This window comes from Pterocles gutturalis, unplaced genomic scaffold (assembly GCF_000699245.1).
Source record: "Pterocles gutturalis isolate BGI_N339 unplaced genomic scaffold, ASM69924v1 scaffold27151, whole genome shotgun sequence".
Classification (NCBI taxonomy): Eukaryota; Metazoa; Chordata; class Aves; order Pterocliformes; family Pteroclidae; genus Pterocles; species Pterocles gutturalis.
The window spans coordinates 9,498-29,741 of NW_010103869.1; the positions used below are offsets into that span (position 1 = coordinate 9,498).

The 20,244-nt window shown below is 40.8% G+C and overlaps 1 protein-coding gene across 1 annotated transcript; it reads right to left on the reverse strand.

The window, feature by feature from the left end:
* Window positions 1–1,591: 1,591 nt before the first annotated feature.
* LOC104471519 (ankyrin repeat domain-containing protein 55-like) lies at window positions 1,592–18,688 on the reverse strand (the record flags this gene model as incomplete). The annotated part of the gene is made up of 6 exons (XM_010086881.1): window positions 18,634–18,688; window positions 11,918–12,040; window positions 9,922–10,052; window positions 7,743–7,852; window positions 4,358–4,418; window positions 1,592–1,720 (listed from the first exon to the last, which is right to left on the reverse strand). Coding segments are annotated over exons 1-6 (609 nt in total), but the record flags the coding sequence as incomplete, so codon positions are not given.
* Window positions 18,689–20,244: the final 1,556 nt, after the last annotated feature.

Consider the following 20,244-nt stretch of genomic DNA (forward strand, 5'->3'; position numbering starts at 1 on the left):
CTGGGCAACCTGTTCCAGTGTCTCACCAACCTCTGTGTGAAAAATTTCTGCCTAATATCCAACCTAAATCCCCCGTCTCTTAGTTCAAAACCATTCCCCCTCATCCTGTCACTATTAACCCTATGTAAACAGTCACTTAAAGAGAGAAAGAAGACAAATTTGTGATTTGCCTCCAGATGAGGCCATTTTAATTTCCCACTTTCTCAAAAGTTATTCTGTATATTTGTGAGTGAAAGGTGGAATTAAACTATAAAATTTACAAAATACAGGATCAGGGAAAGATTAACATCTGAGGGGAACACTGAGGGTCCTGATATGAAGAGGATTCCCTTTTGTCTTTTTGAGAGACAGCTTGTTCCCAGAGCTATGACACAGACCCCTGTCTAGACTGCAGGAGCTTTCATGAGTTTCGGAGATTTCCCACTGGAAGCAGCCTACTTTGGAGTAAGCCTAGTAAAAACGCGCAACAGGTTTTAGAGTAGACACCTTTAGTCTCCTAAGGCAAAATAGCAAGGATGGAGCCCAATTTCAGACTGCTTAGGATTAAAGAAGAACAAAACTGGTGCTGAAATGAGAGCAAATGCAGATGCCAAAATATACCTCTACTTCAGCAAAACAAAAGTTAAGCCTATTGTACTTGAACTGTCTGTGGGAGGCTGTGGTTGAAGGAAACAGATTATGAGTTCTGTATGTCCTTACTCATCTACAAATGTAGTACGTGGCAGTTCAGAGCTTTTAAATTTCTTTGTTGACACATTTTTTAAGATGAGTGAACTTTGACCAAAAGGTGAGGATGCAAATATTTAGTCATTGTAGGAAAATGTTACTGGATTTTTGTGCAAGTTCTATTTTTGCTTATCTGGTGTGCAGGTGTTTTGAACATCGATACCGGAACTTGCTATGGCAAGTGAGCAAGTAAAAACTTATGTATTTATGTAATTTAATCTGGGAAGATTTCAGCAGTAAATTTTATGCATAATTTACTAAATTACACCATATTTTAGACCACTTATTACCAATTGCATAATACAGTGTTTAATGCTACATTTCTTCTCTAATGATGGCTTGAGGAATTTTTAGCAATTTTACCTTTTTTTTTGCATAGCAGATGGGAACATACAGTTCAACAGGAAATGTGTTTGGGTCCTTATTTTCCTTAATCTCTGATGAAGTATGGCCTCAACCCTTCAGCTAATTATTCCACAACTGTAGCTGTTTAAATACATTTTAGCTTGTGATTACATTATTTTATTCCCAAAGGCCTTTGGCAAGACTGTTTAAGTTGCTGATTTTTGCAACCTTGATTTAGTGAAAAAATTTAAGCGTGACTTCAACATGAAGCATACATGTAGTCCCAGTGAGATAAGTAACTTTGTTTAGGGCAACAGTGCTGAGCCTGTATTAATTATGCCTTGCTCTCCAAAGATCCTTGATCTGTGCCCACTGACAAAATGCTGGGGCGTTAGTGGGCATTCCTAGCATCCACTTTCCTCATTTCACGCCCAAAATAATTGCTTTTGGAGTATTTAGGACATTGCATTAGCCAGCTTAGCTCAAGCAACTGCCTGGTGAAACCGCGGACATGGCTCACCTGTACCGCCCAGTGCAGAGCTGTTTTGAAGTCTTTGTCCACCAGGGTCGGGTCTGCTCCCTTGTGCAGCAGAGTCTGGGTGTGCTGGGGCCTGTTGTGGAAAGCAGCCCAGTGGAGTGAAGTCATTCCCTGAAAGCCACAAACCCAGAGAGCAAATAAGCGTCACTCAGAGGAGCACCCTTCAAGTCTCTGCAGATAAGCCAGACAGTTCTGACACCATTCGGGACCGGCCGACTCTTCCCTCCCCTGCTTGGTTTGGAACGATTAGTAATGGCTTCTGAATTAGTGGGGTCATAAGGGGAAACCAAGCAATTAGTTTTTTGGACTTATTACAGAAGATGGATACTTAATAAGAATGCTTCTTTTATACCAGACTGCAGCTTGTTATGAATAATGTGTGGTCAGGACCGTGACGGCTGGGGTAGGGTTCCTCACGCTCAGTTTGGATCCTTTGAGGAAAGCCTCTTTTAGACTAGTGCTTTGACATGACACAGTGAGATGTTTGGTTTAGGTCTTATCTTTGATCCAAAATAAATATGATAAGCTAGTATTCTAGCTGGCACTAATCAGAAACCTAAGGAACAGTGATGCCAACAAAAAAGTCACAATGTAAACAACTCATATTTACTGTTTAGGGAGAAAACAAGGCACATGGTAAAGTACTGACCTGCATTTTCATTCCAAAGCTGTATTCAGTCAGTCTTGGTAGATCAGAGAATTAATGGCCTGTATTTGCGCCTGCATCAGCATTGTTATATACACCTATATTTTACTCTACATCCATAATATTAAAATATAGTGTAATTTACTAAGTTATGCATAAACTTTACTGCAGAAAACTTCCCAGATGTTCCCAGATAGAAATATTTTCTGTATAAAGTTACTCATTCAATGTGTTTCTTAAAAATTACTGGTGTTGCAGACAGTAAACAACACCTGCCCAAAATAAAATGTTACAACATTGTATTTGTATTATATCATCCCTCTGACATAGTTGCCAAGCTGCAAGTCTTATTGTAGTTACTGTGTTGTTAGTCTGCCCATGAAAGGAAGCTACTCTATAACTATTACCATGTTTGTAGTCCTTTTCTGTTCCTTTTCTTGTATATCCTTTTTCAGATGACTCTTGCAGTTGCCACTGCACATATGGATGCACCAAGGATTCAGAGAGCGCATAATGCTGCTTCCTGTTCTGTTCTCTATTTCTTTTCTAGTAATTTGTACATTGCACGTGTCCTTTCGGAGCACCCAGCTGAGCAAAGAGCATTGAGGTGGCTGTAGCAGCAGCTCGCCCGTCTGGGCCTCCTGCAGCAGGCAATGGCTGCCCAGCCTCACCCCTCGGATCTGTGCCTGGTGATACCACCCTGGAGTGGCTTCTATCGATAGACTACCATTTGTGAGTGGAAGCATGAGGGTGATAACAGAACTGTCACAGCTGAAGATCCAGCACAATGTAATATTAAAGGTGAGAAACCCAAACAATTGTGCATTTATAAAAAATGAGGAGCAACAGGGGACATAAAAGGAGAAAAAACAAGAAAAGGGTCCGGGAAATATAGTGTGATACTTGTTTTGCTGAGATTCAAGGCTTTTTCAGGGAACATTTTTTCACATTGTCATCTTACAGGCTTAATAAGTAAACACACAGAAAGCCACTGTTTTGGAAACTATGAAACCTCCAGATATATTTCTTACTGTTTATGCATTTGTGTATTCATCAGGGTGTTTTTCTCAAGTGTAAGATGGGCAAATTGAAGTGTATTACTTATGCCAAGAGAATGGCTCTGTTATCTGCAATAATTTGTGAGGATCCACATTTTTCAGAAAACATTAATATTCAGGGCTCAGTATTGACACTTGAACAAATATCTTCCCAGTGCCAAATGACAGTGAGCTGGAATAAAAGTTCCAAATTGCATGTAGCAATGCATTACAGCAAAACATTACAGCTTGAAATTGTGGTCCATGGTTCCATGCGATTCATTAGCAACATAATTCTACACCAAGACAAAGCATATGTCTGGTTTAGGTTGTTGTGAGCAGGGTTTGCAAACCATCCAGTGCAGGGAGGTTCATGGGAAGAGGGAAATTTAACAAGCCTGTAGCAGTTCTGACACTGTGGAGAAGAGATGCGTCCTTGAGCAATTGCTAGAGTGAAGAGAAATATATGAAAAGACTTCCAGAGTTTCCCTTGTGTCTTGGCTTCTCTACTCAGAGAAGAACTCATCTGGGAAGTTGACACTCTCCTGTGTACACTATATCTCTATATTGCTGTATCTATTCACCTATATATCTATATATCTGTATGTATACATATATATGCAGGGCACAATTCTTTAAGTATCAGAGAATAGCATGAATCTTTGTAGCTCTACGGCTGTTTTGTGTAATGCCACCTTTCTGATATTTTTCCTGAGAACAGTTAGTACTCTAATGACAGGATGTTTGGTAAAGATGAGCATTTAGTCCAGCTTCTAACTTCAGAAGAATCAAAAGCAGTTAATGTCTTGGCAAGTGAGCTAAGTAACCAATTCAAGGTACCTCATAATTGGCAGTATATGGAGGTCTATTAGCCTAAAGGTGCATCACATATAGCAGGAGAAATGAGATAATGCTTTGCAGAGTACAGCAAAAGCATTATAGAAATTTTTTGACTAGTGCATAGTGTAATCATAACATTGATTGTACAGTGGACTCTTACTAGATAGAATGACATGTATGGCCCCAGAGACTGGGACTTGTGACTTGTAGCACAAGCTCACTCACCTCATTGTCCTGATGATTAATTTCACTAAGATTTGACTGCTGCAGAAGCACGTTCAGAAGCCTGTGGAATCAATGACAAAATCAGTGTGCTGCACTCCTGACTAAACCTGAAAAATTGACGTTTTTTGAGAAACAAAGCATGCAATTTCAAGAGAAATCAGTATTAGTGACGGGCACAGGTCAGAATCTCAGTTCTGAGGTTTGTCATACTAGGAAAAATTTTTTTTGGCTTAGTGTAACAACAGAAGTTTAGTGCTGGGAATTAAACACAGATCCACTAGGAAGAATTCTGATGCTGCTTGCCAGGCTAGAATCAGAGTGTGTAATAAACTACATGTGTGCAGTTTTTGGTAGCTTAGCAATTCCTTGTAATCCTATTTTTTAAAGTTTTAAACAAACAGAAATGCAAATGACCAGTTTCTAAAATTATTTTTCACTCCCCTTAACTCTTGGCATAATGTGATGTTGTGTATCTGTTTGTGTGTGTGTGTGTGCGTGCTATATATTTACACACACAAACCAATAGTATTTTACAACGCTTTACAGTGTATGTGCTAAAACAGGGACATTGTTATGGTATAAAACACAGTGATGCATTGTTTCACATTTTCTAGACTACAAACACTCCCCTCTGGTGGAGAGAACAGTTACAATAAAATAGTTACATGAAATATTATTCAAGTGCAATGGTATTTTTAGCACTGCATGGATTTTGCTTTTCTTTTCCTTTTGGCATCCTGCAAATGTGTTCTGAGATCACTATAGGTCTGTCAAAAATGGCTGTGTTTTATAGTAGGATGCTAAGTGTTTGGATCATTTACATGGGTGGACCATGGAAATGACAAGGACCATCCTGTCATGGGCTGTAAGAAAGACAAATAGCATAGATCTTAACATGGACGTAAAGTTCTTATGATTCTAGCAAAAGGAAATATATAACCTTAGTAGATGCCTACATAAGACCTTAATGCAAATCTGTGGCTCATCTGAAGTTGTGAATTTTCAAAACATGGACATTTAAAGACATGCTGTTTTGCAAGGAAAGAAAAGATGAGGGAGTGTCAAGGAGGGAACTCTGATAAATGTGCAGATAATTCACAGATAAATGTATACAACCATGCCTTTATTTCTGTGCATAGGACACTGAATGAAAATCTTTTGCTGCCTTTCATCAGGACAATCTTCAACAACTTCCAGTATGTGTGGATCAGATCAAGTTGTAAATGTTGCATGACAAATTAATTAAAATTAATTCTTTTTTTATTAATAAATAACCAGGTAATGTAAATTATTCAAAAGAAAGACAATTACAGTTGCTTAGGGGTGATTTGGACAATTCTGCTGGTGAAAAGCTTATCTATTAGTAATGCCATCTTCAGGTGCCAGAAGTCCAAATTTAATTTTTTTCTAAATAGAATATCCCAAAAGGGTGAAGACTGGGAAGATCCTAGTCCTTTTCTAGGATTTCAAGTCCATTTGTATATGGATAAAATACTTGGAGACTACACAACCAATGGCACCACGGAATCATACTACAGGAACTCTGAAAAGGATGACATTTTAGGATTGCTGTGGTTAGTTTGTTAAAAAATTATTAAAAGGAAGAGACATTGTGTGGTCATTTGGCACAACGACTCAGAATCTCAGAAATTCAGTAACTGAAAACCAGTCTGGGTAAAAACAGACTAGTGAGCAGAAAGAAAATGAGATAACCATAATATCTTTATAAAACCCATTTATCACATAGTTTTGTAATCTGATACATCGTTCTGTAGTTTAACCCCAGATTTAATCAGTTAAACCAGTGTATGTGAAGGAAATTTCATTCTTTGAGTGTAAAACTGCTATCAACAATGAACTTAGGCTCACTTATATCTTTAGACCATTATGGCAACACCAGTGCTACCACTCAAATACGTAGATATTCAGCCATGCAGCTGAGATTTCTTTGATATCTACTCTTAAAAGGCAGAGATCAGAAACTCCATGGATTCTTTTTCCACTTTTCCTCTTAGGCTCTGTGGAATACAGTGAAGCACACAAATCAATTATCAAATCAATACATAAACTGGCTGATCACTCTCTGTCTTTCTGTGTGGTCCATGTACTGCCTCCAGCACATGGGGCTGTAGCAGTGGGCTACCAGCTTTCAAATTTGTCTGAAAAAGCGTGTCACAGCTGGCCACTGCATATACCCTTTTGGCAATGACATGGAATTCAAGATAATAACAATGAGTGTGATGGAAAAGCCCCCGCTTAGTGCTCCAGGTATGTTTTCTGGGCATGGGGCAAACCCACGGAGAAGACAGAGGAAAAGGAATTGAGCAACTGTTAAACTGTGCAGACCAAAGTTCTGCCCGTATCCATGGAGAATGTGAAAAATGTTCAGGGAACCCTATGTGCTGCTGGTAAAGTAGATTACTGTTCCCTTTCAAGTAGCAGCATGTGCAGTGTTGTACAAACATTGTCTATTTGTGGAGGCTTTGTTTAATGATAGTAACCCGTACTTTTGCAGAAACCTCAAACTATTGTCTCCTAGTGATGCATGAAAAGCAATGATAACATGGGAAATGAGTAAAGCTGTTAAAAAAGGCTGAAGAGCAAAGTAAACAGAAATGCACAGAGGCCTGGGCTGGTCTGATATGGTGACACCAGCAAAACCATAGACTCAGTGATTAAGCCACATGAGCATTTTTTAAGTAATGAATGTTTTACCTGTCTCTAATATCTTCCTATCCCTTCATACATGATTAAGTTAGGATAGTTTTTTTTTGAGTTAATTTGTTCAGATGTACAAATGAAAAATTTGTTAAACCTTCCTATTTTTGCAGGCAAAGAGGGATTTTTTTTTTTTTTTTGAGACAAAGAGGATCTTTCTTAAGACTTCTTGTGAAGACACTGTAGTTCTTACTCCACCTTCAGTAGGAGTAGTTAAAAATGAGCCAGTCCACTAGACCTCAGCTTCCCCTTTACAGTAGGGGCTTTCAGAGAGGTTGTCGTGTGGAAAACTTTTTTCACATTTGCTGTGCTACCTGGAGGAGAAGTCCAGAGAAGGAGCTGCTTGTGATATTTCTTGTGGGGAGGTGGCAGAAAGGTAAACTGGTCAAGAGAAACCCAGAGTTTCAAAGTCTATTATGTTTTTTTTTTCCTTCCTGCTGTTGTGATCTTAAACAAAGCTCCTCATCTTACTTGGCCATATATCTGTTACACAAATGTACAATTCTTTTCCTCCTCTCTACCCCCATTAAACAACGGAGCAAGTCATAAATTGCGACTAGCACAGCTAACCATCCTGACCTGGGCTCCCCTTGGTGCTGGGTAGCTTGTGTTGGTGACTACCTGTTGAGGTTCAGCCAGCAGAACGCTGTTGGAACCTGGGACATACCTCACGTCAGGCTCTGCAGTGGCAGCATGCAGTGGCAACCTCCCATTTTTGTCGGGTATGTTCTGCTTAGCACCGTTTCTGAGCAGGCTGACACAGCCTTCCAGCCAGCCCTAAAACAGAAATTAGAGAATGTCAAAGAGGAATGTTAAATGCATCAGGCCAAATCTTTGCTTACTGGTTCTGACATCCATGTTTGACTGTAGCTGTTTCTGCCAGCAGAGGAACTGGTCTTTTATTTGTCCACTATAGGTGTCCCAGCACCGAGAATGTTTCTCCTTTGGAATCTGAGTCTCAGACTAGCTCACCCATTCATTTCTGTGTTAAGGTGTTTTATTCACACTGAATTTTTGGTTTTTCTGCAGCAGTGCCAAATACTGACTGAGTGAACAGTGGTTAAAAACCTGCTAATTCCTGTATCACTAGCAAATGCTGCACATATTCCTGCATGTAGATTTAATTATGCTATGATAAACCAAGAACATGAGCACTTAATCTGATTTCCTTTATGAGATTTTAGCAGGGATGGTGTATCAGTAGTAAAAAGCCTTAGAGTGTGGTCTTATAAACTGTTGCAGAAGTTTGAATTAGTGACAATTTTAGACTGAAAACAGCACCGAAACAGATGGGGTGAATCAGTTCTTGGACTAAAACCTTCTATTGATCGCCTCAACAAAAAAGCAAGTAAACAATGGGGTAGGGGTAGTGACTGCATAAATCTTTCAGCATACACTTAAGTCCCAGGGAAATAAAGCAAGTGTTTAAGTGTTTAGTTCAAACCTCCACATGTAATCGATAAAGACCATACCCTCCTGCATGAGCTACAACAGATCAACATTGCCAGTATTTATAGGGAATAGGTGTGGAATAATGGAATCAGAACATTGCTGTTGCTGCTCCCAGTGGGAGACCACCGAGTTCTGCATGTGATTGTGACTGTGGAGCTCTGCTAAATTCAGTTCTCTAAACACACATCACAGCCAAATGCCCTCTAGACCTCCGATTATATCCATCACAGAAACAGAAACGGAAACTTCGAAGCCTGGGTGGTTTAAATCTTTTCCAGTAATTTCTTTTTTTTTTTTTTTTTTTTTCCAGAGTATTTTTTCCCCTCTGGGAAAAGAGGAAGGAAAAAAGGAGCATGACACTAATTATGGGATTTTTTTGAAAATATCTGGCAGACAAAATGTTTATTCTCAAGTAAGTGGGGCATGCTCCTTATACTGAATGACACTGCCTGTTTTGCTGTTTTCTACACTTATTTTCTGGCTTAATATTGCGTAGCTGAGCAGAAGCATTGTTTTTGTCCTGAATTTGCAGGAAGAAACTAGATGGAAGGGATGTGATTTAATTAGGCTGCCACAGTATCTGTTTAAATGAATTGGCAGTTATCCAGCCATAACACATACTATGCAGCATGGGTGAACCTTTCTCCCTCCTTTCTGTCCAGCTAGTAATGGAAGTCCATGGCCAGCCCCTCTGCCCAACTCACTTGGTTCCCATCCTCTCTCAATCCTGAATTCCTTCCAGTGAGGACTAGAAGATTAAGGAGAAGAGGACCATCCCTGTGTGCTTTAGACAGAGAGCACCACATCTCCCTTCCCAAACTTCTCTGTGGGATGTTTGCCCCTGTTATCACTTGCATATGGGTTGTGTGGGGATTGGATTGCTCATGATCTGAGTACCTGCACTGGCACCTGCAGCACCTTGATCTTAAGTTCTTAATCTGACCATACAAGGTCCAGCACTATATTGAAAAAAAGCAATGGCCTGCTCATGCAGTGTGCAGGAAAACATACCTGCTGGCCACCAGAAGTTAAGATAGGAATGCCCTCTCTGGAGCATAAAAATCTAATGCTGGCAGTGAGAAGGGAGACGTTAATCTGCATGTTTCTTAAAACCACGCAGAGGACCCCCAGTCTAGAGAGATCCCCATACTGTGCACTGGTTTTACAACCCCAAAGAGGAAGGACTCTGAGTAATCATTTCCTAATAATCACTGCTTCCAGCTTTGCATTATAGTAAAATTTGCAGTTTCACTGTTGTCTAGAAACAAATGCATTGTACTTTTTTTCTTTCTTTTTTTTTTTTTTTTCTTTTCTGTAGTATAAACATGAATCCTATTTGGTCTGCACATTTACTCTCTTCATCTATGTTTCCATCCTCCCCCAAGTCTTGGTACCAGGTAAGTTGCCAGAGATAAACTGGTACGTCCACAAGCATCTTGAGTATTAATATTGGCTCCCATCTTCAACAGAAGCTTCACTGTGTCAACCTGGCGTCCTGACACAGCATGCATCAAAGGTGTGCAACCTGAGGAAGAAAGTCAAACATTCATTTACAATTTTTATTTTGCCAAAGACATAAGACAGAAATATTTTCTTATTATGTAATGTTAGCACTGGCAAAATAACAATCTTTTATCTGACAACTGTCCAACAGTTGTACTCAGCTTTTTGCAGGCAGGAAGTAACTGCTATGCCAGCTGCTGACCACTGATTTTAAAAAGAGCATGGCCTCATTAGCAAAAGCCTTGCCTCATTAGCTCTACTACTGGAGGGAAAAGTGTTTTTCTATTGACAAGCTCCCAGTGTGAACTCTTGGTTTCATACACCATTTTGGAGGCTGATATTCTTCAGAGTGAGTAGTAGCCAGATGGTTCTTGGCTAATTTTCTCAAACCCTAGCTTCATTCTGTCTCTATATATTGAAAAGATTTATGAAATCAAGCCCTGTCCTGTGCAAGGGTGTATACGTGTGAGTTGATGATTTATGTAGACAACAACTTATTTTAAAGACCAGATTTGCTTTATAAAAGCTCTTATCTGTTGTCATGAGAGTTTATTTTATATTCTGCAAACAATTTCTGTGCTGGAAAAAAACCTGAAATCTACATTCAAACCTAATACTCAAATTTAAGAATGGAGTATTATTATATGTTTTGACTGCTTCCTCTTCCTTCCATTCTGTTAACTGCTGAATAACAGCAAGAGATTTTCTTTCAGAATCTGACAAAGCAATTTAAAATCACTAAGTTGGGAATAAACATGAATATTAGAAACTATAAGACTACTGGAAACTTCAGACACAGCTGAAGAATAATTATTCTTACTGGATTCAGTGAGACAGTGAACAAATGTGTGCTGCTTAACCTGAGATTATGCAGACTCTGCCATATGTGCAGGATATGAGCCATACGTTTTGTCTTGCAAGACTGGTCTTTAGTTACATTTGTATGTACAACCTAGTAAACAAGTTTATTCTGGAGTTGAAATACTTCCTTTTCCTCACCAGTCTATCTCGACCCACTGCCCTTCATACCTAATCCCTTTCCCATTAACGACCTGGACTGAGAGCATTTTAGCTTGATTAAGCATTTTCCCTACTGACCAACAGATGTTTTAAAGATAACAGTTAGGATGTCTGTTTCAAAGTGTAGGAAAACCTGCAAATTTGGTAAAAGGTGGTAAAGACCAGAATAGACAGGGTTCTTGTGGACCCTTTAAAAAAAACTGCAATAAAAAAAATACTTTTGAATCAACAAGGTCTTCCTTGAGAGAAGCTTCCAGAGATCTGTGTTTGTAATTCACTAGGGAAATAAATGTATATAAAACTCAGCCAAAGGACAGCACTTTGTAATAATCTTAAATAGTAACCTGAAGACAAAATGAAAAGGAGCACAGTCTCACAGATAAAACAGATCATTTAGAACATTGTACATCGTACAACCAAACCTTTCACAACCAATTACCTGGCAAAATCACTCAAACTGTCTTTACATATGCTTCTTAAGTGCAAAAGACTGAAACCTTCTACTCTAGGGATGTACAGAATGCATAGCATTTTGCTTTGATAAAAAATATGCTTTTTCCTTCCTTGAAATGACAAAAATTTCTGAGCATCTCCCTAAAGAAAATAAGATAAATTAATGATAAGCAAAATGATAAATTAATGATTATAGCAAAACAATTTATTTATATCCATATAAAATATCTTACAATTACAGGCGAAAGAAGTATTCAAACTGAGCATTTCCAGTGGATGGTCCAAAGAATAACTCAAAATTCCAATATTCTACTACTAAATATAATTTGCCGAACACAAATATCAGGATAAAAAATGGGAAATTTAATTGCAAGCTGAAGCAGTTGCCTGAGAACAACCTCAGCCTTCATTTACCCTCGCTGTCGCAGCACTCCAGGATGGAAGGATCTTCTCGAATCACTGCAGTTAGTGTGTTCACATCGCCATTAGCTGCTGCTTGGTAAACTACAGTCAAGTCAATCTCTTCAGCCGCGTCACCTGCAGGGGAGGAGCACGTCCGTGAGTAAGCAGAGAGCGAGTACAAATGATTAACAGTTAATATAATGACATTTATTTCACTGAGTTTTTATGACTATACAACTTGAGTTGGAACAAAGTGTATCTAAACCACACTGTGGTTTTTGTTAGTCATCTGGAACTTGTTTTTCATCATAACTTATTCCAAAAACTGTCAGACATAGACACTGAGAGGACATAAGAAAACTTCTGTAAAGTTTCCACCTCTTATAAGAAATCGTACTAATGTTGATGTAACCTGACTGGAGAAACAATGAAGTAATAACTGAACTAGCTCATAATATCACTGGCTACAGTTTTAGAAGACAGGATGAAATCAGGACACAAGTGTTTTCAGTTTCAGTGTTATCCTTGCACTAGTCAGAAGACTGAGTCTTTTCACTTCCTTTCCCTGTGGTGTCCAGGGGATTTCTCTTCTCAGGAGAGTGAACTTCTGGCAGCAATGGTCTGTGTTAATGATTCCTACAAAAAGGAAAGGGGTACTATTGCTTGGAACTCAGGAAAGCTTTATTTTGTTTGTAATTACAGTATGAGGTATTATTTAAAGCAAATGCCTTGCAGGACCTGTTCCTGAACACTCCTCAGGTTTCTGTTTATATAGAAATGAGTGCAATGGCTCTGTCTTTGCTTCTTTGCTTGTAACTTCCTTCCAGACTGGTCATCCCATGTTCCACATTCCTACACCTCCTTTGGCTTCAAGTGGATTATTAACCTGTTAACTCCAGGAGCTGAAAGAGTGGATTTTTTGGTGCAGGGTCAATTCTGATGTAATGGTGAAATGCTTTAGATACATGTTGTTGGCCAGCCACAGTGTCGTGTTTAATTTTGAAAGGAGTTTCTGGTCTCTCTGATTACTCAAAAAGAAGTACCACTGCAATGAGCTGTGCTGTTGACTGCGGCTGAGGGTCAGAGATGCACAGCGTAACATTTGTCCAGCCACTGCATGAACTCCTTAGCACAAGAAAGTAAAACAGATGCCTAAATCACACTATAAAATTGATCAAAGGAAAGGCAGATCAAGTGACTGGTGACTTATCCTTACTGTGGTGTCTTCTGGAAATAGCATAACTATGTAAGCTGTGCAGAAAAAAAAAAAAAAAGAGGTTGTTTAAAAAGAATTTGAAAATTCAATAAAAAGTCTTTTTCATATTCAAATGATACATTATTATTATTGAAACATTGCTATAAATTATATTTTAATCATTTTCATACATATTTTTGAGTGATAAGACATCTTTAAAGGTAATTTTAGAGTATTAGCCACACTATTCACATTTGGGTCAGACATTGTTGCAGCTGAACTTGCACGAGCTCCACTCAGGGGTCTACAGCCCAGCATAATTCCCCACATGTGACCTTCTCTCCCTGGGAAGCAATCATCTCTCTGAACTTCAAAACTTGGCTGCCATGGAAACGCAATCAGCTCTTACCCTGGGAAAGGTTAGTCTGTCACAACTGGGGCTCTGGTTGTGGGCTTGGGAAAACTAGAAAGCTGATGTTAAATCTGCCTTCGCCAGTGCACAGATTCCTTCTCCATCACTATTCAACTGAAGAAAATTTAATTTCTTTTCTTTCTTCTGGCTGGTATTTTAAATCACACATTTGATAAAATTTGTAAATTAAAAAATGTTAACTTGATTTTTATTCTACCAGGGAGCCCATTTCTGAGGGAACTGTTCATTTGGCTCAGAAACTTTGATCTGTGTGCTCCGGAGATCAGGAGAGACTAAGAGTCATTGCCTTTAGAGAGTCTTCGCCTCTGAAAAGTCACCACCAGTGACCAGTATATGAAAAAAGAAGTCACAAGAGTGCCCATTAATCAGATTTCCTTATCATGCGGGATCTGCAGACTGTTCTCACAATTGGTAAACTCGGCAAAGACGTGTTAAAAGCTGGGATCTGACCTAGTCCCTTTCTCAAAGAGGGGTGTAGTATGGGCCAGGTGGAACGCAAGATGACAAGGTAGAAGTTCGCTTGTGTTGCTTCTCTTGGCCAGTCTCTGGAGGTACACAGGAGGTGTCAGCCGTGGGCACTGGCACAGGTCCCTCACAGCTGCGTGTGGTGGTTATATGGGAATGGTATAGTGAAGATGCTCCTGACATTGGGAAAGAAACCATTAGAGGCACTGAGACAGACAGTGGATCAAAGGGGCCCTCACTTTCTTTTATGCATTACATATGCAAATTTTGTACTTTTTACTGTTTAGCCTTGCAAGTACTGTTAAATTTTCCTGCTGTGAGTCAGGAGCAGAGCAATCCAGCCACAAAAGGAAGCTCTCCATCTCCTGAGCGGAGCAGTTGCTTACCCAGAGGGCAGGACGGCAGGGAGATAAGGACATGGCTGCACACCCGGATGTGGGTCCCTGATTCCGTTCGCCCTTTTTCATCTGACTAAGACCAAAACATCTTCTCCCTTGTGCCTTTGCTTATGCTGGGCTGTGTCTGCTTTCCCCAGAGCAATTATCCTGTGTGAGAAGTGGAAGCAAATCTCTGGACAGATGGATGGATGGATGGATGGAAGAATGAAGAAGTTTTGCCCACACCTGCTCTCACAGAACATGGGCTCCACTCCTGGTAAGGAATGGTGTCATGAAGCCACATCCAAGATTCACAGTTTCCCACTCGTGAGTCCTAGCTGTCGGTGCAAGTAGAGGTAAATGGACCAGGCTGTCACCCTGCTGGCGAGGGAGGCTGGGCCAGGAGGAATTTATGAGCACTCAAACTGTGCATCTGACATGAAGCAGACTGACACTAATTCCATTTCTGTAGGGTGATATGATTTCAAGTGGGATGTCTTTAACACAACCTGTGTGGCTTTGGGTAGGGGGTGAGGAGGAAGACAGATGCATGGTCTTCTGATGCTTCACATGACAGGGAGCAGGAAATGCCAGGAAAGCTTGGATGTAATTTATGCTGGATGTACTCGGCTGCAGGTAACACAACATCTCCCACTTCATCTTCCTGTCAAAGAACGAGGGTGCATGGTCACAGAGCTTGTGGGACATTTCTTTTTGCAGATGCTTTCCTGGGTAGCAGATGAATGGTTCAGAGAGTGGGCATTTTGCAGAGGGCAATGGCAAGGTACTGAGCACTTGTGTCCCCCTCTGTGAGCTCACCCTGCTGGGGAGCTTGGCTGCAGCTGGGGCACGAGCACCACGTGGGATAAAGGGATTGTGAACAGTCAGATGCCTGACTGTCCATCTTCAAATGCGTTAGCATTACTTCATTTATTATCTTGCAGTGATAGGAAAGGAAAGGAAGCTGTCAATCAGGTCTTCAGGAAGGTCTTCAGGAAGGCAGAAGGTCCAACTAAGAGCCTGTGTATGGAGCAAGGGCAGGGAGAAACTGCAGGCTGACACAACAGTGGCATGGAAAGGTCTGGAAGAATCTTAGTGAGCAAAAACCAAATGACATACAGGGTTGTGACATTTTCTTTTGTAGCTAAAATAATCAGAAACAGTCAAAATTAAAAGACAACCTATCTGAAATAAGCTGCAGTGTTTTAAAAGCATGTAATTTCTTTAAGACAAAGTAATTGTCTTTTGGTCAGAAAAGGGGGTATACATAGAAACATGCAGAGTGATCACAGGACTCAGAGCAATGATATTACACTGCTTGTGACATTAATTCTCCTCTGACTCTCCAATGAAGAATGCATGTTTTACATGATTAGCGATGTTGGCTGATGTGCTGTTTTACAAAGTGCACATTAGGTGTATGTAATTGCATCCTTTCTCCTGCATTGGATTTTTAAGGTCTAAATAAATTTGCTGCAGCTTAGTGTACCTGGTCTTGACAATGGTTGATTTACACCTTGCTAGAACACTAAGTTTTGAAAACTGAAGGCTGGATAACAGAATAATTTATGTTTATTGTGAAGGAGAAGTATTTATGTATATAATTTACTCCCCTCTTTCCTACAAACCCTCTTGTGTCCACCAGTAGCCAAATGCCTTATTTGATTTCCCACAGTTTGTCAGCAGGACACTATACTGGGCGGTTTATTTGATTTCAATGTATCAATGTCAAGGGTCAGCAGAAGGTGGATGAGTGCAGTATTTGGAAATTGTAACTTGCTCTCTAATATTATGGATTTATTAATTGCTTAACAAAGTAATAATCCATGTGTGTGCCTGGCTGTGAATGTACCAGTCCCCGCCTTTGTCTAGCTTCTCTGTTTAATTGGGAGACATGTGAAAGCCAGGTACAGCACCCATTCAAATAGCACCAAGCAGTATTAGGAGAGGGGGGGTTTCTGATGTTGCTTGGCTTCTTTAAGTCCCACATTGCTGTTGCTGTTACTGTTGATAAGTATTATACTAATGAGCAGTATCATAGGAAGTGTTGCAAAGGGACAGTATGATTTTCAAACCCAGAATGTTATTTTTTTTGATCTGTAGCTGGGATAGTGGGGTGGAGAAAGGGTTACTAGGGAGGGCTAGATTGTTTTGTTGGACTAACAGATATTGATCTGGTGTGTTTGAAAGCTAGGCGGTGTTCTTCCACTGTTATAAATTGCTCCAATGAAAGATACTACCCTTCTCCTTGCTAAAAAAAAAAACAAAAATGCCTGCTTAAATCAGTAATGTGCCAAGCCATTAGCATGCTATTTAGATAAAATCCACCATACACTGGAAATGTTGAATAGAGCTTTCTTTGCAGGATAACCACTGGGTTCAGTGTCCCACTGCTGTGTGTGCTGTCTGCTCCTCCTCCCCATTCGCCTCCCACACAGCTAGAGGGAAGGGAAATGGTAAGTCACAAATCATCTAATAAACCAGCATCCCTGCAGTGGTGGTGGAGGGAAGATGATGAATTTATCTGATGGGGACTCTCTTGCTGGGGAGGTGCTGTGGAGTGTGACATGGGACTCCAGATGAATCTGGAGAGGAATAAGGATGGGTCAGTGTGGACAGTGGCCTGTCAGGAGGAGGGGCTGCAGATTAGGACCAAGGGGAGGTATGGGCAGACGTTGCCTCTGAACTCTCTCACTTCTATGCAGATAAGGTGGTTTGGGTCAGTGATCTGCATTCTTGTCTGCCCCCTTATCCATCTGGAGACTTAGCTTTTCCTTCCCCAGCCCTGGTCATGTTCCAGCCTCATTCCCGGCACTGCTTCCATTAGCTCCCTGGCAGCCATCCCCACGAAACTGACTGTGCAGGGTTTCCCCTCTCCCTCTCCACTCTGAGCACTGCTGGGTCGACGTGTGGCACTGAGCATACTAATGCCTGCAGAGAGTTTGAGAATGGCTGTTTGGAGCTGCAGGAGCTCAGTCAGCCCCACGCCTCAGTCCTGTTGGGCAAGATGCTCCTTACAGCGTTTGCTGTGACCTAGGGGAACCTGTCTCTATTCTTGCAGTACGGATCCCCCTGCTCCTCTTGCACTTCCCTTCCTCCTTTATTCTTGGTGGTGATATTTTTTGTCTCTTGTCACTCAGTTTTGCTTGATGGCTCCCTACTCTGCCCAACCTACTCAGGGTGGGGTCCCAGCTGGGCTGCTGCAGATCAGTGCTCTCAAAACTTGCTTCAGGGTTTGAGCACTACTGTGGCTGAAAGGCAGCCGTAAGTCCACTGCTTTACGTGGAGTGCATTTATTTTGGGTTCACCAAAGAAATGTAGGCAAGCACAAAATACAACCTGTGGGACCCGGTGACCCAAAAGGCACTGCAGAGTTTGTCTTCCTCCTGCCCTTCATGTTTTTTCTGCCATCAGCACCTTTGTTGTGGGGCGAGAACGGCCATGTCAGCTTGGACACTTTGCAGGTGTGCACTGGAAACTATGGGCACTGCACACAAATTATTTGTCAAGCTGGCTTAAAGAGAAATTTGTTGCAACACGGATAATGAAACAATGACAGCTTCCTGCTTTGGGAACATAACAAGAATGCCACTGCATTCCTTACAGTGGATTAAGCTGTAAGATGTAAAAGCTGATCTTGGCAAACAGAGACATTAAGTTCAACCATTTACCTTAAAATGAGACATTTTTATTTCCATAGCAACCTTAGCATGTAGAAAATCTTCATGTTGGGGCTTTTAAAGATATCTTACATTCACAATTTTGTCAGTACTTATCTATACAACTAACACCTGCTGAAGCAAAGTCAATCATTTGTCAGCATCTAGTCCTTTTAATGTATACAAACTAGCAGACTTATGAAAATTTGTTTGTCTTAAATTTTTACTCTGTTTTAAATTGCTCTGTTTGCTAATACTGCAATTGTTTATATATATATATATATCCAAAAGAGGACCAATGTTCAATATAAACTATAAATCCAAACATACTTCTCTCTGTGACAAACATAAGAGCAATGAGATGCTGTTGCTATTTTGCTGAAAAATTTTATTTTTAAAAAACACTGTAGCAATAGGCTGAAATAACCATGTCTAAAACTGAAGGAAGAAATTCCTTCATATGTAAGCAAAATAAATCTCTATGAGACCTCATCTTTTAAAAAAAATTTTGCCATTAATTCCGTTAAGTAATCTTAGTACATTTGCATGGGAGGCATGGGAGGACCATAGGATTTTGAAATTAGTAGCAGGTGACTTACCTTTGTGCTGATCAAACACTGATGAGGAACTGAAATCCATTGTGGTCTGTCTCATTATTTACAACCAGACCTGACAAATGGTATCTCCAGGGTTTTCAGGGCAGAATCCCATATATTACAGTAAACAATGCAACGAAAGCTGTCGCCAGTCTTCCTGTCAGACAATTAAACTCGCTTTACAGCTGTAGGTTGTTGTATAGGCAAGGACAGTATCACTGGCCCGATGGGAACAATATATCCTTTTTGTTATGGAATCTCTTAAAATTATATCCCTGGAAGCTTAACTGAGCTTCTGAAAAACATCTTCGCTTCAGCAAGTGAAACTGCCTACGAGCAGCTCTGAGAGATGCTGCAGCTCATCCAGCCTCAGCAGCTGAGCGCTGCCCTTAGACAAACAAGCCTCGGAGGGTGAGTGGGACTTGGCTGGCCGAGGGAGCATGTGCAGAGCTGCCAGCGCAGGTCGGGTGCAGACATCCTCGCTGTACATCCATCCTCGCTGTACATCCTTGCTGTGCCAGCCGAGCGGCAGGTGTTGCGCTCACAGACAGCCCTGAGGGCAGGCTGCCCGTACCACTGTGCTGCCAGCATGTGTCTGAGTGAAATGATGTTTTCACAGATTATCTGTTTCTTGATTTAACTCCCGCATGGAGAACACAAATTAGCATGTCCTTTCTATCTTAGTTTAGTACTACCCTATTATGGTTAGTTAAATACAGTGTCTAATGAAGGGATAATACGAGAGCACATTGCCATGGCTGAAGTGTGTAGCGATAGCTCCAACAGCACAGTGCAACAGGTATGATGGCTTACAGGGGATGCTCCAGACCCAGTGTCTGCCAGACCAACCGCAGACCAATGTCTTAATGCTATTTTTTTGACTGAGCCTCTGCATCCCTAAGTTGAGAACTACGACTCTGTACTGTAAAGGGGAGGGGACCCTGGTGAGCTTTGCTTTTTGCTGAGTTGTTTCCATGGAAGAAGTGACAATGAATGGTCTGACTTGGAATTTACCTGGAGCACTGCCTAGGAGGTTGGTGGATGGGAGGGATAGAACAAATTTGCTTAGCACTGGTACACTGGAATACACACTTCACTACTGCTGAATAAGGCAAACAAATACATGAAAATTAGGAAAGTCAAGATATTTTTGGCCCCGAAGTGCAGACAGGACCTACACTAAAGCTATGCCTAAGTTTGGTGAGCCCAAGAAACCCCTAGACTTTATTAGCTGTATTTATACTATTCTGGTGTTTTTACTGATTCCCATGACTACAAGGGATGATAGAGACATAATGTACATGTGGACACTGTAGGAGTTGTATCTGGAGCTGATTCATGTCCCAAGCATCTGCTTATGAACCTATATCAAAACTATGTGTTCGGAAAAAGTGTGGTCCAGGAAACAATACAGACTCAACAGTTTGAAACAAAAGACCATATCTGAAATTCTCTAAAATGTGTCATTGTGATCTGCTCAAGGGTCCTTAACTGTGGAGAGGCATGTGGTGGGACTGTGGAGCCAGAGATTGGCTTTGTTTCTTTTCCCTGGTGCTGACTGGTTTGTGCTTTGGTTCCTCTCAGGCCTTTTTCATATTGAGGAGGGATCCACTG